We start from the raw sequence: 15,256 nt of genomic DNA, 5'->3' as shown, positions 1-15,256 counted from the left end.
GAGGAAAGTGCTACCTCATCCTGTCACCTGGGAAACCGTACCACACGGGCATCTATTTCTGTGACCCCCGCCCCTGTAAATTCTCCCTTGGTTCTCCGGACTTGGCTTTCCGTAGCTACGTGGGAATCTCCCAACTGTCCCAGTCGATCTTCTCTCCCAGTGAGCAGCCCTGTAGGTCAGGAGGATGTCTATGCTGGTGATTTTTCTCTCTCACCCCCCCACCCCCACCACCACATTTTAAGCTGCAATTCTTGTGCCTTATTGCCACCTGGTGGATGTTTCTGAAAGTGCAGCACAAGCATCAGCGTAGTACTAGTTTTTTGACTTAGTAGTACTAGTCAACACTTCCACTTATTTTGCTGTACAGAACATCACTGGAAGCATGTCACAACGCGATGGTGTTGAGTTGGCAGTCCTGAGTGTGAGTGTCTGTGTGGCTCTGGTCCTCCTTAGCCTCCCCACTGTCGCAGGAGTGCATGATCATCCCCCCACCCCCCCCAGGCTGGCTGGCCAGCCACTGGAATGTCAGGCCCCTGAGATGAGTGCTGACAGCTGCTCAGTGTGACAGGGGAGGGGTCAGAGCCGATGGTGCTATTTATATCCACCCCACAAAAAGCACCCGCATGGCTCTCCCTCTCTTCCTCTTCCACCGTTCCTCCAGGCTCAGTTTGCCCCTTCTGGATTTCTCCTCTGCCTTCCCTGACATTCCTTGAGTGGTGGAAAGTTCTGGACAACCGGTGAAGGCGGGACCTGAACGCGGAGAAAGAACGCCGTACCTCCCCAGTTGTGTGAGAGTGACACGGGTCCTGGGTAAGGAGTGAACCCTGGAAAGGAGACCTGAAGCTCTGCTGACTGCTGCCATGGCTCTGATCTGCTACAACAAAGGCTGCGGGGACCGTTTCGATGAGCAGGAGAACGCCGACGGTGAGCTCTCTGGACGGCCAGGGGGGTGGTTTATAAGACGGCTAACCATGCATTTAATATGATACGCTTATTTGGTGGCGATCCCCAGGCCATGTTCGGCCAGACCTGAAAGTATGTCTGCGAAGCGTTGGTGTGAAAGCCTCTTTATAGGAGCTGTAGGTGCTTTTAAAGTCAGTACTTGAGATAAGCCTGTTCCGAGGCATGATTCTGGAAGTTTCCTGGTCTTTTACCCAAGCATGCGAGCTGTGTTATAGGTAAGCAGTTAGTGGTCTAAGATCTTTTGTTCAGGACACTATTTGAGGCTTCCGTTGTTTAAAACAGTGTTTTCCTATCTGGTCCTCTGGGATCCCCAGATATTCCTACCGGGAGGGAGGAAAAACGTGGACCTTCTGGGGCTTCCTGAGGACCAGGTTTGGAAACTCTGGTTTGAAGGAAAGGCATTACTGACCATGTGTTGTGGGGTGACACCATTGATAAGGCTTTAGGGGTGTGGGGCGAGGTGTGGGGCGAGGGGTGGGGGGTGGGACCCTGCCAGATTAGGAGATGGGGGGAGATACTAGGCTGGGAGTGGTTCATGTGACTGGACACTGTACTGGTAAGAGTAGGCCGTGTGCTGTCCTGTTCTGCTGCCCCCTTGTCTACTCTGCTCTTCCACGCTCTGTGCTCACGGCTGCCCCCCTTGTCTCTCCCCCCTTCCTACCAGATGCTTGCCTGCACCACCCAGGGGTGCCCATCTTTCATGATGCCCTTAAGGTGGGTTTGCGGTCTGCTGGCCCTGACTGCAGTCAGAGAATGTTTTACGTCACTCGTTCATTTAAATGATTTAAATCTTTTCTCAGGGTTGGTCTTGCTGCAGAAAGAGGACCACAGACTTTTCAGAGTTCCTGTCTATCAAGGTGAAGGACGAATATTCATGAAAGGCCGACTGACTCATCTGTCTAGTGATACGTAACACTTTTCCTGGTGTGATTTGTGCTGTGCTCCAGGGATGTACCCGAGGGCGCCATAGCAACCAGAAACCACAGGAACCACTGCGTCCGGAAGTGACATCAGACAAAGGGGACTTGCAGAACCACAACAACAAGGAAATCATCTATATGGGGCCCAAATCTGCAGAGGCCCTGCAAAAGGAGAGACCCAGGTACCCTGTCTGTCTCTCTGCTAGCAACCGCCCACGTGTATTTCATTTTGTGGCAAAGCTGCAGTTTTTCTAATGGTGTCTTGGTGCCCTACTAGCCTTGATGAGACCAAGACCAAGCTGGCGGTGAAGGTGTCGACCTCATTGGCCCAGGTGCTGGAGAAGCTGCAGATAACCAAGAAGGCAGAGGCACAGAAACAAGGTGAGCGTGCCTCAGCCCTGAACTACCTTTGTCTGTCTCCATCTAGTGGTCAAATGCCTGTACCGCATCTCTCTCCTACTCACTTCACCCGGCCCTTCTTCTCACCATCCTCCGCCCTGTCCTCCTTCCTTTCTCCCCCGCAGAGAGCCAGGCTGTCATGTTCGGAACACGGTGCAAGAATGCAGGATGCAAAACAGTGGGTGATCTTTATGCGTGCCGTTTTGTGTCTTTATGGCGGTCAATTGTAATGGCAGCTAAATGTAGGCTGTGGCAGATTTGGTTGAGAGCCCGTTAGGAAACTAGGTCCTCTCCTGATGAAACAGCCACAGAATGTCACCATGATGGATTTAAGGTGGAATGATGGATTTAAGGTGGAATGATGGATTTAAGGTGGAATGATGGATTTAAGGTGGAATGCATGCCCACAACTTGTTTGGTTGGTGTGCTATGTTTCACAGGTATACCAAGGAGAGGCTACTGATGCAGAAGTCTGCATCCACCACCCAGGAGTGCCAGTGTTCCATGAAGGGTAAGCCCCTCCCTGCCAGCCCTCTCCCTGGGCCACCCCTCACTCCACAGTATGAATCATCAGTTTACCATCTGATTTCACATGTGCCTCCCATTAACTGACCTATTATTTACACAGAGGAAGGAACTGTAAGTGAATCGTCACTCACAGATAAGCTCCACATAAACAGCGGATTATATAAGTGGATTATAAATTATGTAGCTATTAATTTTCAATGAATTAAACAACCACTTGATAGATCATTCTGAAAAAAAAAAATGACTGACTCCCAATTGTTCCATCTGCAGGTACAAATACTGGAGTTGCTGTTGCATCAAGACCCTCGACTTCAACGCCTTCCTGGACCAGAAGGGATGCACCAATGGCAAGCATCGCTGGATCCCCAAACAGGTACAAGCTTGTGTCCAAACCCATGCCATCGTCTGCGTCAGTGTTTTTCAACCTAGTCCCTGGGAACCCCTAGTCAGTCCATGTCCTTGCTTCTTCCCAGCTTCTAGCACACCTGAACCAGGTATACTGTACAATGTTCTTGATTGGCGGGGAGCTGAGAGGGAGCAGTAATGCAGACTGTCTGGGGGTCTTTAGGGACTGGGTTGAGAGATGCTCTGGAGCTTCTTGTCTGGTTTAGCAGAGGTCCTTGTTTTTAGGAAAGTTCGGTCAGACGCCCACCCCCTTTGCATGATACCTCTCGCTGGTCTAACGGGATTGGTTTTTCGCAGGACAAGAAGAAGGTGGCGTGCCGGTATGACTGGCACCAGACTGGGAACCAGGTGGTAATCACTCTGTACGCCAAGAACGCTAACCCAGAGCACTCCTATGTGGAGGCCAACCGCACCATGGTGAGTCCCGAGGGCCCGACATTAACATGGCGAATGGTCAAAGGATTGGTCTCTATGTGGCGAGCTGTGCGTAACACTCCAGTAATCCTGACACCATCCCCGCAGTTGACGGTTCACATCCAGTTTGAAAACGACAAAGTTTTCCATGCGGACTTCTACCTCTGGGGGGTGAGTCTCCCGGTCTGTCGCTAAGCCTCCTTCCCTCCTCCAGCCTGTAGAGGTTCAGCCAGGCCTCATGTCTTTCCCTTACTGTCACAGCTGACTTTCTGCGTTAACTGCAGCCAGCAGGCTGTGCACATGATCCCAAATCTCACTGCACGCAGGTGATCAACGTCTCCAAGAGCTCGGTCAGCATGGTGCCGACCAAGGTGGAGCTGATGCTGGGCAAGGCAGATGCAGTGGCCTGGGGCAAGCTGGAAGACCCACAGGCCAAGGCAGCGGCCCCCGTCGAGCCGCAGGAGGAGAGCTACGTCGACCCCGATGAGATGCCCGACTGGGATATTGACGACGATGACATTAGCGAGTCCGAAGATGAGGAGCCGGCCCCCCCCAAGTGAGCCGGGGCCTGATTTTGGCCGTACGCTGCCGCTGGGGGGCCTGTTTTGACAGAAGCACGCGACACTGGTGATATACAGGGTCCCCCGGCTACCTCAGAGGGACTGGTAGCAGGATGTGGACGTGATATTTAACGTGCTGCGGGGACACAAGGCCTTGTCTTGGGCATCGTTCTGATGTAGGTGTGGCGAGAGAAGATCTTACCTGTGACTGCAAAGACCATTAAGCTGACTAAAGATTAAAATGTGAGCTTGAGTTTTACTTGTACAAAAAGTTCTGAAGGCAGAAAGGAAAAATGACTGGTTCAGAGTGATAACCAATCATACTGTAGAGGAGGTGGGTCCAAGTGACTACAGGAGACAGGGCAAAGACATCTGATTGGTTGGTCCTGCCTCCTCTAGTTGCTTGGACCAACCTCCTCTACAATATGATTAGTTATCTCTCTGAACCAATCATTTTTCTTTCTGCCCTCAGAACAAGTAAAACAAGTAAAACTCCCATGAGCAAAATGCTAATGTTTGTTTGACGGTTAGTCTTTGCTTTTTTTAAGTTGTTTTTTTTTTCCAGCCCAGGGTTCCGGTGAATGACCGTTTACGACTGTGAGGATATTTATTTAGCAGGTCTTACACTGTCTACAGTATGCTGACATTATCTCGCTGTTTATAGTACAGCTGTGGTTTTTGTGCCAGCGATTGTGTGAATATGCTGGCATCTGCATGTGAAGCGCAGCAAACTGTACCAGACTGTAATACGTTTGCGAAGGTCCTGCTGAGTGTTTTTATAATTCTGTGGCTTGAGAATAAAATTGTGAAGATTCATGTTTTTTTTTTTTTGTGGATTTTTAGAAAAGAACACAGTGACTTCTGCTCCGTTGCTTCCAACAACAAAAATGACACTTTATTAAGTTAATTTTTTTTTTGCTTCATGTCAACATTAATAGTCCAGTGGTAAACACGTTATGAGCGAAGGTCTGGATGCGAGTTCGACCAGAACCAGATTGGACCAGACCGGAGAGTCTTGCAGGTCCCGCAGCGCGTTGCCCAGCAGCGGATCAAGCTTATGGTACCCACAGAATCGGGGCAGTGGGTTCCTTAATTTAACCCCACCCACGATGCTCTGACCATTCATTTGCCTTTTTCATGGTAGATGTTGAGAGTTACTCCGCAACACCGCAAATGTAAACGTACAAACGCCCGTCATGGCATTGCCCAGATGTCCAACCCCTCACCTACAGGCACAAGAAAACCCAGAAGATTCAGGGAAATGTGGGACCATCGAGGGGTGCCGTTCTGCCTGCACAGCAAACCCTGTTTTCAGGAGTCGTTCACAATGCCATCGATTCCTCAAGGCCACTCCAAGGTCAATCACCCACTCACTAATAAATACTGCTCATCAACGACAATAAATAAAGCAAGTTCATCGATGCAGCCGGCAGGACTCGACACCTTGGTAATAACAAAGGGTTTCTTAAACAGCCACTATTTCCTTATATATAATATGTATAAATACAGTAATACAGACCTGAAGAGGAACATAGGAACAGATCCACTTCCATGTTCTCATGTCTCATTGTACATAGCAAGAAATCACTTTACGGTTTCTTAAGATTTTTCTTCGAACACGAGGAGGGGATGCAGCACACTATAAACACCTTGGGGGGGGGGGGAAATTGCACAGCACACGAGTCGACATTTTCAGCATAAAGTGCAAGGCAGGGCGAGCCCATGGAAATGGCATGGGGGGGGGGGGCTGCCCCTGACCCCCAGCATCTGGCGTGAATGCGACCCTGGATCATCAAAGAAAGCCCTCGCAGAGATCTACCAAATTAGCCCCCCCCTTCGAGAGTCTGGGACTCTCCGTGTTATGCAGGGGGGGGGGGTTGTGGCATGGATGCAGGGACTCTTTCACAGGGGTCACAATCTTTTGGCGGGGGGCCTGGGGACAGAAGCTTAAGCCCCCAGCCCCATGGAGACAGTTTTTGTTCATTGTTGTTCCAGTTGTTCGTCATTTTAATAATAAAAAAAAGACACAGATAAAGGAGCAAAAAAGTCGTTCAAGTTGCAGAGGCTTCGTACCGCGGATGGAGGTGCCGCACCCTGCCGAGACTGGGGGGGGGGCGGTGACCTTTGTCCGGGGGCAGATGCAGTCTCACGGACGCCGGTGCTCCTTCGCAGCAAGATGAGAGCGACACCTCTTCAATGGCCGACAGAGGACCCCGTTCCAGCCTGTAGGGGGCGCGCTTCGCTTCTGGACTTAGTTCCCAGTGGGGTCTGTGTCACATGATCCACCTTTGGATTCCCACGCTGCTGCGGGGAGACGACATCAGAGGAAGCCAGTGGTGAGTCACTCAGACTAGTCTGGCTCTAGTCAATGCAGGACGGCGCCGGGGGCCACAGAATGGGAGGGGGAGGGGGGGCATCTCACCTGTCAGCGAGCTGTTGGATTTCTGCTTGTGCAGTTTATCCCGGTCCCTCCTCACCTTCGGCATGATCTTCATCTTCATGCTGCTCTTGCTGCCCCCCCTCACCGTGCTCTAAAAAAAAAAAAAACCAGAAGGAATGACCCTTCTGGGTACCCTTACCCCTCCAGTATTTAAGAGAACCTAATCCAAAGTGTAATCTAAGGGTAAAGTCCCATTCAGGTCCCGCTGGCAGCAATTAACTTGATCTGGAGGAGTCCTGGGGGAAGCAGCTCGCCCCCCCACCCCCCAGCCCCCAATACCTCTCAAGCGGCTGGAACCAGGGATATTACAATCAACGAAAACTAAAACCAAAACTAAACGGAAACCATACATACTGCTTCTGAAAGTAACTGAAATAGAAACAAATGTGAAATACTTTCTATAATATGTTATTTTAATTTAGCTGAAGTAATGGTGTTTATCTTTCCGTAATGCAGTATATTGCCTTTAGATGACCGTTAATAATACCTGAAAAACGTTTGCCCATTCTGAGGACATTGGTCCATAATGTGCGGCGTGTATTTATGTAGGATTCGCTAAAGATCTGACGCATAAAATAGCTCTACAACTTTCAATCTATCCCTAGAAATAAAAACATAAAAACATCAGCTGAAGCTAAAATCTATTAAAACTAAATAGTAATATATCTTTAAAATAAAAACTAAAATGGATTTCAAATGAAAACAGAAAATAATATAAAAATTAAAATTAAATATTTTAAACTATAATAACCCTGGAAGGAATACAAGGTGGGGTGGCCAATCTGAAATGCACGTGCGCACATACACAAACCTCCTCGATGCCATGCATGATGGGACAAATCCAGTGGATGTCGGCTAGCTTCTGTAGTTCGGTGCTCAGGCTCTCGAGTGTAGAGAACAGCGCCTCCTCCTGGCCAGGATCCATCTGCTGTAAGAGAGCGCAGAGCCTGAGAGCCAATGCAGGCAGGCAAATTCCTCATGCTGAATGAATATTTAGTGTCTGTCTAGTCTACTGAGAAGAACATAATCATGTTTAAGGAACTCGTAATATTTCATACGTACTCCGTATAAAATGTAATAAAGCTAAAAAGATGAAAATTTATTAAATTCTGGTAACTGGGAAAGGAGATGGCAAGAGATGGTGTAAAGGAAAGGGGGGTGGGGGGGGGGTCTCTCACCAGCAGGTTCCCATCCAGCAGGGCCTTGGTCTCCTGATGCAGGACTCTGGTGCTGTTCACCACCTCCACGGCTGTGGAGCGACTCAGCACCTGACATACAGGGAGCGTGAGGACCAGTGTTTGGCAGGAAGTGTGTGTGTGTGTCTGTGTGTGTGTGTGTCTGTGTGTAAAAACACACTCTGTGCCCAAAGAGGCTGCTCTTTGCTTTACATATGAAAACTGTACATTTGTCTTTCTCTGCACCACAGTGTCTCTCAGCCGGCCCTTCAGGACTCCCAGCCAGTTCACATTTTCCCTGCCTCCCAGCTCCCAATGTACCAGGTATTACCATGTTCTCCACTTGCTGGGGGCTTGGAGGGAGCAAAAATGTGTACAGGGACCATCTTCCCAACCTCACGACTTTCCCAGTGTGATTTTTAAATGTATGACATGCAGGGTGTGCTTGGGTGTATGTGTGTAAGAGTGCGTGTCTGGCTGGGGGGGGGGGCGGGGTTTGGGGGCCGTCAGCTGACCTCGGGGCTGCAGGGGCGGCTCGGGAAGGCCTCGCTGAGCACTGATGCACTGGCATTCACCGGATGGGCCAGTTCCTGCTCCACCACCTTGTGCGTCTTGGCTGCCTCCCGGATCCTGTATGCGAAGCCAGTGCCACGTGGTCACGTGACCTGCGTGATCGTGTGACATGCATGGTCACGTGACCCATACAGGGAACCCCCCCCCCACAGCCCATTCATGCTGGTATACTGAACACAAGGGAAGTAGCAAAAAGCACCAGACAGGGAAGGGGATATTAAAATGAATTGCTGTCTGGACATCCAATGTCTACCGTTTTAGCTCTGTAAACGCCTGTGGATTTGTGGGTCGGCGTGTTGCTAAGCAACAGGCACCTGGTGATGAGGGCGTCGGCCACCTGGGCCAGCTGCAGCACCTGGGCGCACTCCTCCTCCGTCAGGTACTCCATGGACTGCTGGGAGCTCAGGCGAGGCCGCGCACACTTCCGCTTATCCTCCCAGGACCTCAGGGTGCTTTCAAAAGCCTGCCATGAACAGACACACCACAAGAGGGCGCTATGTGTCAGCTATTCCCAAACACCCCGGTGGGTGGAGTGGGGGGCGGGCTGCATAAAGGGCTCTGAACCCACCCGATCTCGGGTCAGCATCTGGGCCCGGTTCTTGTGGATGATCCTGACAATGCCAGGTGGCTGGATCCATGCTTCTCCGTCCACCTGCACGGGGACGCCCTCGTCACCTAGGATGGTGATCTTCACCTGCCGACACTGCCATGGCAAGACAGATGAGAATAACAAACAAAGGGTCACATCCCATGAACTGTTTACCATGTAATTCAGCTGTTCCTTGGTGATGGAGCATCAGACCTCTTCGTTAATGAAGTTCAGCTTGGTTCATTAACAGGACCAGCTGAGCTGATTCCATCAAACAGTGTTCAACCTTCCAAATGTTCCCTAACTCAGTGTTTCCCAATCCGGTCCTTGGGGACCCACAGACAGTCCACATTTTTGCCCCCTCTCAGCTCCCTACTGGGAGGGAGCAAAAACGTGGACTGTCTGTGGGTCCCTAAGGACACTGCCATAGCAGAACAGATGAGAGTGGGTGCGTTCGACTTGGGCTTAGGTCTGTCTGCAGCTGACGTGTCGTGGAGCAAGATCTGTCAGCGGCTGCAAGGGTGGAGTATAAACTGACTGCAGCCAAGTCGGACAACTTCTACTCCTCGTAGTCTGCGAGATCTGACTGCAATGGCCGCACTGCCAGAAGGATAACGATTTAACAAATAAAGCAGCGCAACATTACAGTAACTAACAATAAATAAACCACTAACTTACGTGTACTATTAGAGCATTTATGTAATTTATTTAAAGTTTATTTTACCAGTTAAATGAACTGAAAACCAGTTCTCATTGCTTTACTTGCTTTTCTGGAGAAATAGCAGATTACGCATCGGACCTGCTTGGGATACAAGCATCATGCGTGTAACTAAACTCTTCAGCCGATAAGGGCAAAGTTGTGTCGTCATGGAGGCGGTTCCAGTTTATGCAGCCGGCTGAGAGGCGCTGCACGATGTGTCTTACGTCGTCTTGCTCTGGCGAGGTTTTTGTACCATGTGACATGGTGACCTAATAATACCTAATTTGTTACATCCAGCACCTTTTTCTCTGATCAACTCTTTACTGATTACACAAAATTAAAAACATAAAACCATATAAAAACCAGAGGTGGGTAGTTCAGATCCAGAGAGCAAAAATCCAGACCAAGATTTTATCTGAACTACTCACCTCTGGAAAAAACACACATGTAACAGAAATGTCACACCACAAGAGGGAAAACAGTTTAAAATAGTATCTCCCAATCTCAGCCCCAGTCCACATTTCTGCTCCCTCTCAGCTCCCTACCAGGGACTGTCTAACAGGGAGCTCGGAGAGAACAAAAACGTGGACTGCTGTGGGTCCCCCAGGACCGGACTGGAAAATACTGGTCTAAAAGCACATGAGGCTGGTCACAGCGGAGCTGGTGCTTAAGAGCCAATACCCCACCTGTCCATGCCCTGATTGTAGCTGGCGTAGTTGCAGTAGTTTGCTCAAATGAAACTATGTAATTTCAGCACCTTTTGGGGTCTTATTTAAAGGCGCCCAACCTTCTTTAATGTCTTTTTTGCAGCCCCCCCCTCTCCCCCCTCCCCCTCCAAGTCCGTGCACTGACCTGTGCAATACGGTGGTGCTGCAGCTTAATGACGCGGGAGACGGCCATCTGCATGCTGCCAAACACAGCCACCACCTCCAGCTTCTTGTCGTCGAAGGACGGAGCTCCGAAGTTCTGCCGGGGAGATGGGGGGCGGGGGGGGGGGGCGTCACCTGCGGCTGGTAATGGTGCCTCTTACCAGGCGGCGACTCAATTAGGACGCAAAACCAAAAAAAAACAAAATCTTGACTGTGCCCAGCCTGAAGCCAGATTCCTCGGTAACAACCCATACGGCGACAGTCCTCGCGGTCGTCTAAAAGCTACTGCATATTATGGGCTGCCGTGTGGGACGCCCACACAGGCTGGTCGGGGCACGGCGACGGTCACATTCTGTTCTGTCCTTTATTCTTACCACAAATGTTAAGTTATAAATATATTTCTGGCAGCAAAAGTAAACATGATAATATGTTAATGTGGAGATCATTACGAAAGTGTCACGCTGCACAGGAGCACGGCAGGAGTGAGTCTGTGTGTGAGAGTCTGTGTGTGTGTGTGCACGCGTGTGTGTGAGTCTGTGTGTGTGTGTGCACGCGTGTGTGTGTGTGAGTCTGTGTGTGTGTGTACACGCGTGTGTGTGTTAGGTCATACTAACGTTGTCCTCCTTTGTTCCTCCCCAGAAGTTGATGCCCCCGGCGTAGCTGGGGATGTTGAGCACGGCCAGGCCCTGAAGACTGGGCAGGTTCATGGAGACGCCGTCACACTGCAGGGACACACACACAGATTTGTGATTATATCTTTGTGGGGACTCTCCATTCATTTCTATGGGGAAAACTCTAATCCTAACATGACGACCTTAACCTCTACCCAGCCCTAACCTTAACCATAAGTAACCAAACAAAATACAAGACTTTAGGTATTTTTACTTTTCTGATTGCATTCACAGATCTTTGTGGGGTCCTGAAAAATGGTCCCTACAATGTCAAGAAAACAAGTTTCTATTACATTGTAGGGGACATTTGGTCCCTACAATGTAATATAAACCTAACCACCCCCCCTCAAACACACACACACACACGGGTTATTAAAGGGACAAGGTGACACGTCATCAGGGGTCTACTTTAGGTGAAGGAGGATGAATCGGGCCACCAGTCTCACCAGGGCTGCGAGGATGATGAAGTACAGCTTAATATAACGGCAGGGTGACAATATGCTGAAGTACGGCGATGCGTCATTTTCACAAAAAGTAAACATTTAAAAACGTCAGAGACTCATATGACATCTGTCTATGTTCTATTTCACACTCACAAATGAGACTCGTGTCAGTAAGACACAAGTTAAGGGCAGTACTAGTACTAGTTTTTGTTTACTAGTAGTATTCATGACATTTTTTCCTCAATCTGCGACTTTCAGATTAAACGCATGAGAGTAAAACCCAAAGCCAGGCTCGTGTGAGAACAGGTCCTTAAGCACAATGCCCCCTGCTGGCCGACTGTACCTCCAACAGGACGCGTTGCTCCAGGTTCTTGTAGGTCTTCTGCAGCAGCTCCTTGGTCCCCAACACTCCGTACCACATCATGTTCTTAGTGCGACTGCTGTTTAAAGATAGAGCGGCAGACAGACCATAATGAGGTATTTCTCACACGATGGAGCACTTTAATAAACCTTAAATGACATTGAAGACTGTACACAAATCGATGAGGAGAATACGATGAGGAGAATACTCGCTGCTCTTGTGTGGTGGGCCGATTATTGTTTTTTTCTTATTAATAATTCAGGTCTTTTTCATTCATTTCATTAAGCTGAACATTTTCTAAACTGAGGCTGCAGTTATCTACCTCGTCACGGCGGCTTCCTGACAAATGCATGCACAGTGCAACCTTTTCCACCCCTGGGACAGGACCCCCCTCCTCCCTCACCCCCTGGCCAGTGCTGTACCTGCACTTCTTGGGGTGCTCGTCCCGCTTGTTGTTGAACTCCAGAGAGATCTTGGCGTCCAGGCCGATGCCGAAGTAGTTGTTCATCACGCACTTTTCAGAGTACGGCCTGTAGGGGGCAGGGGATGGACGTGGCCCCCACACTATGATTAAGGCAACGGGACGAGCCCCCTCTGCATACCGCTGCCCGCTGGACGGACATCTCTGACCCAGGCAGAGTGTAGATGTTACCAGCATTTAATACATTAAATAATATCAATTATGAAGTAAAGGTCTCTATGTCATATTTAAAGGAACTAAAGCATACATGCATAATTTATCATTCCCAGCAGACAAAGCGATACAGCTCTTACAAGCCAAGAACCTGTAATGTGTGGGCTGCAAATCAATCAGCAGGCTACCTGTGGCCACACACACACACACGCACGTGTAGCACACACACACACGCACGCACAGACACACACACACGCACGCACACACACACATACGCACGCGCACATGCACACATACATTTTTAGTTTTTTATTGCAGTTGCGGATTTATATAAAATAAAATCAAAATAACAGGTTTTTATCACTTTCTGGGGATATTTGGTCCCCACAGTGTAATGGACACCTGGACTACACACACACACACACACACACACACACACGCACACACACACAGGCTGTGGTTGTCGGGGTAGTGAGCATGCTGTACTCTTGTGTCTCTTACAGCGGGTCCTCAAAGGCTGGCGCACAGCTGAAGCTCTCGGATTTGTCCAGGACGGCGGGAGCTGATGTGGGGCTCACAGTGCCCCTGCCTGTACCTGGGGGGGGGGGGGGGGGGAGTATGTCAGTAAAGGGCCAGCATACGTGTATCTCTGTCTATTGTCATGCGTGTTACTCACGGGGCTCCATGTCCTTCAGGTTATCGCTGCTCTCCTTCCTCCTGGGGACGGCGTTTACCTCCTGGGATGGCTTCTGTTCATTCACCACTGGGGATGGAGACGGTGAGATGGGGGTCAACGTGGGGGGGGGGGTGTGGGAAGAGGTGGTGGCGGCGGGGGGCAGTGGGGACTCGTGTCCACCTTTCTCGGCCTGCTCGATGATCTGTCGCAGGGCTTTCTTCAGACTGTTGGCCCTCAGCATCAGCTGCTCTCTCGAGCGGAAGCCCCGTGGCATGGTGGCCGTGTTTGAGAGCTCCCCGTCGCCGCCCTGCTGGCCAGGCGGAGCGCCCACAGGCTGAGCGTTGCCCTCCTCATTCAGGGCCTTCACCAGCGCGTCCAGCTTGTCATTGAGCAGGGTACACTGCAGGCACCAGGCAAACAAGCGTTACACCTGCACAAAAGCACACACCTGCACACAAGCGCACACCTGCACACAAGCGCACACCTCCCTTCAGGCGGGGGGCACCATCTAAAGATACCAGGAGGTGCGGTTTGTGAAACACCAAAGGAAAACGAGACACACAAGTATATACACATATATATCAAAATTAAATGAAGTCAAAAGAAATCTTAGGGCTGAATGGATATTGTGTGAAAAACTTTGCAGATTTTTGCCGCCCACTAAACCCGAGTGTGTTATGCAACGCGCACATGCACATGCACACGCGCATGCGCACACGCACCTTCCTGGCCATGGCGTCCGCCTCCTCCCTGTTCTCCGCCGCTCTCTCATACGCTTTGCCCACCTCCGACACAAAGTCGTTCACCGTCCCACACAGAAACCTGCCAGGGAGAGAGAGTGCAGAGAGGACCGGGGTCAGCATACCCCCCCCGTGTGGGACGACGGCAGTCCTTGGCTCCTCGACCTCGGCCGCTCGTTCATCTCCAGGCAGCTGCGTGATCAGCTGTGGGACGCCCACGGGCTGTGGGAAGTGGGCGCCTGAGCGGACGTGTGATAGCACAGCTAAAATAAGGGCCACGTTCACAGCACACGTGTGTCGGGGAATCTGCCCCCTACTGACCGATAGGGGTATCACAGCTTTTTAAGTTTCTGCTATTGACTTGAAATTTCCCTTTTTCGTTATTGCTTCTAGTTGCCCTTTTGTTGCTTGCCTGTGCTTTTATGGTGTTTATGTGCAGTCGCCGAGGTGTGTTACTGATCCCACAATACGTTGTGCTCTGACTGAGAGCTGCAAAGGTCAGTACAGGTCAAAGGTCGTAGGTCAAAGGTGCTCACTTAGTTGAGGAAATGACATCACTGTGCTGGTCCGAGTCCAGGATCTTAGACAGGTGGGAGGCCACTGAATCGGCATACTGGGTAATCTGGACCTGGCGGGAACAATGGCAGGATGTTTTCCCCCTCGACCGGACCATGAGAATGTGAAAATGGAGGCCCTCGGACCTGGCACTGATCTCCAGCTATCACAGTAACCGGGGTGCTGGTGAGACACCCTTTGATGTACCTGAAGAGGGGCGTCCTGAGTCTCGCTGTCCTTTGCCACTAGGGGGCAGTGTTTGGCTGGCCCCTCATACGTCATCACGCTCCATCTGGGAAACGCATGAAAACATCAAGGACAAGGTGTGGGAAAGCTGAGGATCTTGACACGCTCACGCTGAACATGAGACAACTCCAATTTAAGAACCTGGGGCTGTGCGTGGGGAGGGGAGGGGGGGGGGGGCGGGAACCACAGCATTACACTCCAACAGATTAGACAGAAAACAGCCAGAGTTTTATAGTTGGCAAGCAATAAAAATCTATATCAGAGCAGGGTGCTGAGAGCACCTGCAAATGGAAGGACGGGGCAATAAAAGTCCGACCATAAAAGTCTGTAAATACATCCAACCATCTTAGGGGAGGATTAGCTGCCGGTAGAATCTCCGCCCGTACCCCCCCAAG

General features: G+C 50.4%; 2 protein-coding genes across 9 annotated transcripts in view; one reads left to right on the top strand and one right to left on the bottom strand.

Moving 5' to 3' along the window:
* The first annotated feature begins 599 nt into the window (after window positions 1-599).
* Window positions 600-4,807, top strand: LOC111836402 (cysteine and histidine-rich domain-containing protein 1). Its single transcript, XM_023797648.2, has 11 exons — window positions 600-924; window positions 1,628-1,677; window positions 1,764-1,820; window positions 1,911-2,065; window positions 2,161-2,264; window positions 2,408-2,460; window positions 2,723-2,793; window positions 3,081-3,183; window positions 3,513-3,632; window positions 3,738-3,800; window positions 3,956-4,807. The coding sequence occupies exons 1-11, from the start codon at window positions 861-863 to the stop codon at window positions 4,187-4,189; spliced, it is 1,074 nt and encodes a 357-aa protein (XP_023653416.2). The 5' UTR covers window positions 600-860; the 3' UTR covers window positions 4,190-4,807.
* A 255-nt stretch (window positions 4,808-5,062) lies between these two features.
* Window positions 5,063-15,256, bottom strand: part of LOC111836394 (diacylglycerol kinase delta) — a 33,592-nt gene continuing 23,398 nt past the window's right edge. For 5 of the 8 annotated variants that reach the window (XM_023797615.2, XM_023797620.2, XM_072717605.1 and 2 more), the window contains 17 exons: window positions 14,823-14,907; window positions 14,597-14,688; window positions 14,043-14,142; window positions 13,501-13,720; window positions 13,321-13,407; window positions 13,146-13,239; window positions 12,433-12,540; window positions 11,993-12,089; window positions 11,150-11,257; window positions 10,519-10,632; window positions 8,946-9,080; window positions 8,692-8,840; window positions 8,320-8,434; window positions 7,808-7,897; window positions 7,441-7,557; window positions 6,612-6,720; window positions 5,063-6,493 (listed from right to left, as the gene is read on the bottom strand). In XM_023797615.2, coding sequence (XP_023653383.1) covers window positions 6,441-6,493; window positions 6,612-6,720; window positions 7,441-7,557; window positions 7,808-7,897; window positions 8,320-8,434; window positions 8,692-8,840; window positions 8,946-9,080; window positions 10,519-10,632; window positions 11,150-11,257; window positions 11,993-12,089; window positions 12,433-12,540; window positions 13,146-13,239; window positions 13,321-13,407; window positions 13,501-13,720; window positions 14,043-14,142; window positions 14,597-14,688; window positions 14,823-14,907 — 1,873 coding nt within the window. In that variant the 3' untranslated portion in view covers window positions 5,063-6,440. The remainder of the gene's footprint in view (window positions 6,494-6,611; window positions 6,721-7,440; window positions 7,558-7,807; window positions 7,898-8,319; window positions 8,435-8,691; window positions 8,841-8,945; window positions 9,081-10,518; window positions 10,633-11,149; window positions 11,258-11,992; window positions 12,090-12,432; window positions 12,541-13,145; window positions 13,240-13,320; window positions 13,408-13,500; window positions 13,721-14,042; window positions 14,143-14,596; window positions 14,689-14,822; window positions 14,908-15,256) is intronic. The other 3 variants (XM_072717607.1, XM_072717606.1, XM_072717604.1) reach the window with 3 other exon arrangements.

Source organism: Paramormyrops kingsleyae, chromosome 10 (genome assembly GCF_048594095.1).
Source record: "Paramormyrops kingsleyae isolate MSU_618 chromosome 10, PKINGS_0.4, whole genome shotgun sequence".
In the NCBI taxonomy this organism is placed as follows: domain Eukaryota; kingdom Metazoa; phylum Chordata; class Actinopteri; order Osteoglossiformes; family Mormyridae; genus Paramormyrops; species Paramormyrops kingsleyae.
The sequence above is the reverse complement of the archived record's forward strand: the minus strand, read 5'-3'. Positions and strand labels throughout refer to the sequence as shown.